Raw genomic sequence first — 7562 nt, forward strand, 5'->3', positions numbered from 1 at the left:
CCACTGCTCGTCGGCGAGGGACACCGAGGCAGGCAGACGTATTGATGTGTAAACAAGATTGAAATCCGCGTTAAAAAATGGAAACGAAGGCCAACGTGCTCGCCGTTTAAATTTTTGTAGGGTAAATGTCACATCAAATCTCTCTATTCGGATCCCAGCTACTACTAACCTAGTTTAAGGCCCGTTAGGAGCACGGCGACACGTAGCATAGGGCGGAGCAAGCAACGCAGGAAAGCACAAACACTCACTTTGCTGTTTTACAGCTCCCCGAGACAACACACACACACACGGCGCGCCCTCTACAAAACGCACGATAAACAAGTGGGAAACAAAAGCCAGCTCAAAAAAGAAGAGAGTGGGGAAAAACAAAAAGTAAACCAAGCGAGACCGGCCTAAATATGCAGTGCCCGACACGCCACAAGCCAAAGGAAACCTGGCCTAAAAAGCATGTTTATTATCCAGCGCAAAAGAACACATGTTTATTTATACTTCAAAAACAAAAAGAAACAGCGAACCAACCTGCGGTTCGATGATTAGAGAGACAGTGGTATCCCCAGCCCATTAGGGTTGAAGTCCTGGTGCTCGCATAATTCCGATTTATTTCAGAATTTTCGGCGATGCGTTTTCAGTGGGAGCAGACGTTCCCGTCGACGACGAGACGCCTACGATGACTTCGTAAATCTTAAGATGATGTGCCGGCTCAGTCTTTCGAAGGTGCTCATAAGGATACGGTATGCGTGTGTCCGTTTATAGGGATGAGTGTATCCGCGTATGTATGAGTGCTTGCGTCCCTACTGCGTTAAAAGAAAGAAACATGTTTATCGTCACGCCAACGCACAGCAAATTGTTCAAGTTATTACAGAGAGAAGAGAGGAGGGCTAAATCAGCAGAGAAAAGGGAGAGAATATTCCAATCCTTTTCCTCTCTCTCTCCCCCCCCCTCCCCTTCCCGTTCCCTCCTCCGCCATATAAACTTGTCCTGGAAAGGGAGCCGGCGAGAGAGGAGAGAAAGGAAGGAAAGGGAGCCGAAGAAAGCTCTCCCCCCCTCCCCGAATTCCATCCTATTTCTTCTGCCCCTCTCCTCGCCTCGCCCGGACCCCGGCCGGCCGGATTCCCGCAGGAGGAGGAGGAGGAGGAGGTGGGGATGGGGAGGGAGGACAGGTTCCCGGTCTGGGAGGCCGCGCTCGGCGCCGGGGTCGCCGCCGTCTTCGCCGCGGGCCTCGTCGGGGTCTACCTCTCCATGCCGGACTCCGACTACAGCTTCCTCAAGTTGCCCCGCAACCTCCACGAACTACAAATCCTCACGTAATAATCATCATCCTCTTCCTCCTTCATTTCTTGTTTCGGTTGGTGCGTCGTCGGTTGCGTCAGGGAAGACCTCCCGTCCTTTTCGGGCAATCGCATGCCACAAGTTTCCCCATTCGCGTACTTTTCGTGGCTTCATCATTTTGTCGCCCGTCTTCCTCTATGTTTGGAGGAGAAGAGGCGATTCGATTTGCGTTCCCTTAATTGTTTTGCCTAGAGCGCGTCGGTCGGTTTATGCGGATCTGCCGATGAGTAGATTTGCAGATTTCTTATGCCATTGCGTTCTGCGCGGAGATTTTTGGGGTAGGTTTTCAATGCAGAAACCATCTGCTTTCCATGGATCCAAGCCATCGTGAATGGAACAGTTTATCGATGCTAGTTTATGGTGGGGGGTGGGGGGTGGAATTAGTGGTTGTTGTCTCTTTGATTTGGTAACGACCTCAGCCTTGGTTTGGTAGGCGAGAAGGAGGGCATGGATCTGGTTAAAAAAATATCCAGTTCATGTTGCATCTTTGCTAAATTTGGGAATATATGAACTGCCGTTTTATTTCAAACTGACTTCCAAATTTGGGAATATAGGGCCTTGAAACAGCAGCTCGGATTAATGTTTTATCTTGTTAGTCTAACATAACAGTATAGAGCTCAAATTAAAGCCTGCATTTCCAATACCAATCTAGCATGGTTCCCTGGACTAACTTATAATAATGAAAGAAATCTAACACATTGTTTTCTTGATGAAGTAAGCAATCATTTATTTTATTTTTTCTCAAATTACCATGTCACTTTCTTGCCACTTTGCCAGCTATTGCCGAGATATGCATTGGACCTGGTCCTGGCATGTTTCATGTGCCTTCTGTTTAGTATTGATAATCACCACACGTAACATGTATCTGTCGCAGACGTGTGAGCTATCTGCACGCTTTACAGTTATGCAATGCACGTCGCGTTATGATTCCATTGCTATTGTGATTATTTGCTTAAGCTGAAAAGCATGTGCACTGGGAGTGTCCAATTGCTTGTGCTGCGTGCTGACGATGGAATTTTTCCCCTCAGTTTCTAACCATCAAATGGTTTCTTTGCAGTGGCCATCTTGAGAACTATACCAGTGACTACACCGTACAGGTGTTGATAGGCTACTGTGCTGTGTACATTTTCATGCAGACCTTCATGATCCCAGGGACAATATTCATGTCATTGCTTGCTGGTGCTCTATTCGGGCAACTCCGGGGTGTGGCTCTGGTTGTCTTTGCTGCCTCAGCTGGTGCTTCTTCATGCTTTTTCCTGTCGAAGCTGATTGGAAAACCGCTGGTGTTCGTGCTGTGGCCAGACAAGCTCACATTCTTCCAGAAGCAGGTAATAAGTTCAGCACCAATATTAGTCAATGTGGTTTTTTTTCAACACTGTGTAGTTTCATAACATCTTAAATTTCTGTGGGGATGCCTAAAGATAATTTGAATCACTCTACTCTTTGATTTAAGATCCTTTAGAACTGTGTAGTAACTCGTAGCTGAAAATGGGTGATTTCTCTGCATTTCCAGGTTGCCAAAAGAAGAGAAAAGCTGTTGAATTACATGCTTTTCCTCAGGGTCACCCCAACACTGCCAAATACCTTCATCAACTTGGCCTCGCCCATTGTTGATGTGCCCTTCCATACCTTCTTACTGGCAACTCTTATCGGTCTCATCCCAGCAGCCTACGTGACCGTGAGGGTAAGTTCCTTGCTTCAGATACAATGCATGTCCATATACTGCCCTTGAGTGCGTACAATGTTTGTGCTAACTTCAATCCCACTGCATGCTTCATTTCTTGTATCCAGGCTGGGATTGCTCTGGGAGAGTTAACATCGCTCAGCGACCTGTACGACACCCAGTCAGTAGCTCTGCTGTTCTTGATCGGCGTGGTCTCGGTCACACCAGCATTGTTGAGCAAGGACGAGGCGCAAGACACGGCACCAGAAATCGCAGCAGGCGCCTCATGAACACCAAAGAGGAGTCACCTAGCCCACCTGTACATACCAAGGCACAGCATGCGGCGGCTTCATTGGATTTGGGCCTACAGGCCTTGTGAGGTGGATGACACATGGTTTGCGAGTTCACATGACGACACAGCAGCACGGCGGGACCTTGGACCCAAGTCCGCCTATCACCCGCGTGCCGGAGATGTGCGTTGCCGTGAGAACACTGTTTCAATTCATGGCCACCCCCCACATTGTTTGTTATGAATGAATCTGGGAAGCACAATGCCCATCCACAGGCAAGATGCTTCGGATGTGTAGACAAGTAGTGTGTGTGCCGTTCGTCAGCCTGCGATGCTGTTTATTTAGATGGAACTGGCAGCTAGTCCAAATCCTTGTATATATATTGACCAGATTCATTCAATCCATATTCAGTGGTTCAATGACAATTTGTCTGTTGCTGTGCCGTTCCCCTTTCTTGCTTCTTATGTGTAGCTTGATTTTTCTGAGCCAAGGACACTTTCAGATTTTTCTATCTTAGCTGTTCAATCTGCTCGCCAGTTTATGTCACATGTGACCATTAGTAATCATGATCTTTTTCAGGGAAACACCATGATGATCTTTCTTTTTCTTTGATTTTAGAGGACAGCATGATGAACTTGATGGATAGTGTCAATTTTTCTTGAAAGTGAGTGTCAAATTTTGGACCAGCTTTTTCTCAGAGAAGAGTTTTCAGGTGAATTTTTACGTCGGTTTTTTTTTTGGAGAGGTGAATTTTTAGGTCAGCTAAGGTCAGATATTTGGACGGGCCAAAATGGGGTTGTAAGGCCCAGATAATATTTAAGATGGGCTTTAACTGGCCTTGGCCCATGTAGTGGCCACCATCCCCGCCGTCGTCTCCACTCTGTCAGAGACCAGGAGGAGCACGCACGGACGCGCCGCAAGCCGCCAAGCGCCCAAGCCGGAGAGCGAAGCACATGCTGGGCCTTCTCCGCCGCCGCGCCGCATCCTCGCCGGCGGCGAGCCTCCAGCTAGTGAGTCCAGCTTCTTTTCTGCTGTTTGTGTTCCGCTGTCTACCAACCGCTCTGTTTGCCCCGCCTCGTGTACTGCTTTGGCGGATTGGGGAAGTAGTTGGCCGCGAGAAAAATCGAAGGATCCAGACGCACGCTGCGTTGCTGTAGAAGTAGAACCCAGACCTAGGTAGGAGCGGATGTACGATTCAGTAGAGAAATAGCCTCGTTGGAGCGACCGAAGAGGGGTTTAGAGTCTCGATTAGTGTGGGATTTTAATGAGGATTTTCTATAAAATGCGAACTTGTAGTTCATGGAAATATATTACAATTGTTTTCTGGTTGCGATTGTACTTTTGGGTGACCCTGTCGTCATAATTTGGCCTCTGAAATGTGCAGTTCCAGTGCTGTTACCATCGAAGCAGTGAGAGACTATTGCCTTGCCGAGGTAAGCTTGGCTCTGGCCGTTCCATACTGCTCTCTCCGTAGTTCCTAGCTATGAGTGTGGAGTCCTAATTTCTAATCACTGCTGACCAAAAACAAAAAATTATGCTGTGCAAGATCATACCATCCTAGTTCAGTTACGCTGCTCATTCCAATAAGACCATAAATTACAAGTTTGCACATCTTTCACCTACTCTGCATTGCACAGAAAAGACCAGGAAGTCTCATATGGTCTCAATTGGGCTATTGCTGCGAGAGGTGTTGTCGTAAAAGATAAGGTCTTCTACAACTTGGAGCCGTCTGAGCTTCAGAAAAGTGGCACTGCTTACGCAGGTATATGCAAAATCAAGTTACAGTGTCTATATAGACAGTTGATGCTGCACAGATGTATAACTTGGTACCTGTTTTTGGAGCATGCAGAGCGTTTGTCTGGTACTCCACTTCATGTCAAAGGAAATGTTATCGGTGGGTTCCCTGAAATTTCAGGAGCTCAATTTGCAAAGCTTCTGAAACAGGTAGGTTATTTATTTATTATTTTACTCTCCATGGCTTTGTAACACAATGATTGTCATGAACTGACGGAAATTCAGAAGCACCATTGGCCTCATTTTGTCAGCTGACAGAATTTTAACTTACTACTTTCCAGTTGAGCTTCAGTGTCAATGTGTTTGATTGTCTGTTTGCTTCTGTTAGGTGACCTTTCACCTTTCATCCATCTCAAGTCTTTATGTCCAAGATGGTGCCATTGGTTCATCTGCAGAATGTGATGCAAAGGTCCGTGTTATAAGTGACAACCCCTCTGCCATCATGTCACTCTCCAATATCCTTCAGAAAATACCAGATCGTGCGATTTCCCACGACACATGCCCTTTAACTATATATGTTGCCAGTTCCATCAGGTAATTTGTCTTTTTAGTTCTTCTACGCATGTTGTAACTTGTGCATGCATTCAAGTTGCCACCAAGAGCTCAGTGCATTAACTGTAGTTGGCCATAACATAAGACTGATGTCTTTCTTGTTGAGCATTGCTTAACAGTACCAACGTCAGGAATGCTCTAGGTTCAGGGACACAATATGCTAATGGAGTTGCAGTGGCAGACATAGAGCGCTCATCACTTATCCTATGTGGTAAAGCATTTGCTGATTCCGCTATGCTAAAAGATGCTCTTACCGCTTTGGCTGCCCCTATACTGTCTGCAAGAGGAGGCCTCCCTGTCCCTGGCTGGTAGAGTCTGCTTGATATTTCTTTTTACCTTTTCCCTAAATATGTTATTCATCTTCCATACTGTGTGTATCAGGCTTCTGTCTTCTGGCGGTTCTATCGTACTGCTGTTTGCTCCAGTGGAGGTCATCAAGTCCTGCTCCGAAATTCAGGATGTTCTTGTGTCTACTGATAGCGGTGTAGTTATCTGTTCAAAACAATCTAGTGTGCTTTTCCCAACAAAGTCAAGACCACCACAGTTGTTTACCAAACCAGCTACAGTGGTTGTTGTATCATCTGATAGGTAATGGAGAGCATGTGCTTCATGGGTACAAGTAGCAAGTTAACAGCATTTAATGATGTGTGTTTCTGGATGGTTAAAATGAGAAGGAATGAGACATTATATCTACTGTGCTAACAATAAGTTACCTTCTTCTGTACTTTCAGCACTGATGCCCTACCATTAGTATCAAAGCTCTCTCCAGGTCAGGCAGCTTACCATTTCTTAGCTGGATATGAGGATGGTAAATTCATCCCAGCTTACAACAGGGCCCCCTCTCCTTTTGACCAGCTTGCCCTCGCGAATTCCTTATTTTTGCATGTATGTTGCATAATTTCCTTGCTTTTCCTCTCTAGCCTTTATTACATCACTTGTTGGTTTAGTATGAACGTGAGAACGTCAAATCTGAGAAAGTTGAGTCTCTACCCTTGCAGTTGAAAAAAGACAAGACACCAACTTATCTGATCAATGCCAAGAGCTCCGGAAAGCAAATTGATGGTACAATTTACATTCAGCGTGCCCTTCATTTATTATTCTGTTTGACTTTCTGGAACGGAGGACACTTCAGACACTATGAATTACAGGCAAGGACTTGATGAGACTAATCGAGCTGGCGCAATCTAACGGCATGCCAGACAGCACCAAACCTGAGGACACTAGAGGTAAATAGCTGTTATGGCACCAAACATATAGTCAACACCAACCATGCAGTGTGCTTGTTTTCTGTCGTTGAAGTACATGGCGTTTGATTGCAGTGGCTGAACTCAAGGGGAAGTACAGGGGCTTTATATCCAGCAAGTTTGGCAAATGTTTACCCGAGGAGTTCTCATTCTGATAGATACAAGTGTTAACCTAATGCAGTGTAGGGTAGTTTTACGCCGGGCCCTAGATAGGCTTTGCATTCTAAATTGAGCTGAGATAGCTCCCCAATCTCCTTCGTGAACAAGAAATGCATCATTAGCTTTGTCTCCTCTTGGTGTTGGGATGCAGAGCTGCTGTGCCTTCATAATAAATAAACTCATTAGCAAGCTGTGTACAAGCAGTCACTAGTTGTACATTCCAGACCTCCAGTTTGCTTCTCAGTGTGGCTAATTTTCGTGTTTTGACCCTTTTCCGAAACCTATTCGACATCTGACCCTAGTCTGATAAAATTTCAAGATCTAACCCTTTTTGCTACCGCCAGGGTCCATGGCGGTAGGGTCTAACAGCCTACCGCCAAGGTCCCTGGCGGTAGGGTTGCATGCCCTACCGCCAAGTGTTGAACGCGGTACGTGCTCGTGCCTACCGCCAAGCACCTTGGCGGTAGGGTTGTACAGGCTACCGCCAGTTCGTTTGGCGGTAGGGATGTTTCCTACCGCCAAGGTCTCTGG

At 46.3% G+C, this 7562-nt stretch overlaps 2 protein-coding genes across 2 annotated transcripts; both read left to right on the top strand.

The window, feature by feature from the left end:
• Nucleotides 1–967: 967 nt before the first annotated feature.
• Nucleotides 968–3707, top strand: LOC123054500 (uncharacterized membrane protein At4g09580). Its single transcript, XM_044478279.1, has 4 exons — nt 968–1304; nt 2387–2657; nt 2843–3013; nt 3121–3707. The coding sequence occupies exons 1-4, from the start codon at nt 1144–1146 to the stop codon at nt 3280–3282; spliced, it is 765 nt and encodes a 254-aa protein (XP_044334214.1). The 5' UTR covers nt 968–1143; the 3' UTR covers nt 3283–3707.
• Nucleotides 3708–4146: 439 nt separating this feature from the next.
• Nucleotides 4147–7254, top strand: LOC123049965 (uncharacterized). The gene is made up of 11 exons (XM_044472817.1): nt 4147–4292; nt 4667–4715; nt 4925–5044; nt 5132–5226; nt 5405–5610; nt 5748–5936; nt 6010–6216; nt 6360–6513; nt 6627–6690; nt 6777–6854; nt 6948–7254. The coding sequence occupies exons 1-11, from the start codon at nt 4236–4238 to the stop codon at nt 7025–7027; spliced, it is 1299 nt and encodes a 432-aa protein (XP_044328752.1). The 5' UTR covers nt 4147–4235; the 3' UTR covers nt 7028–7254.
• The last annotated feature ends 308 nt before the right edge of the window (nt 7255–7562 follow it).

The sequence above is a fragment of the Triticum aestivum genome, chromosome 2D (assembly GCF_018294505.1).
Source record: "Triticum aestivum cultivar Chinese Spring chromosome 2D, IWGSC CS RefSeq v2.1, whole genome shotgun sequence".
In the NCBI taxonomy this organism is placed as follows: domain Eukaryota; kingdom Viridiplantae; phylum Streptophyta; class Magnoliopsida; order Poales; family Poaceae; genus Triticum; species Triticum aestivum.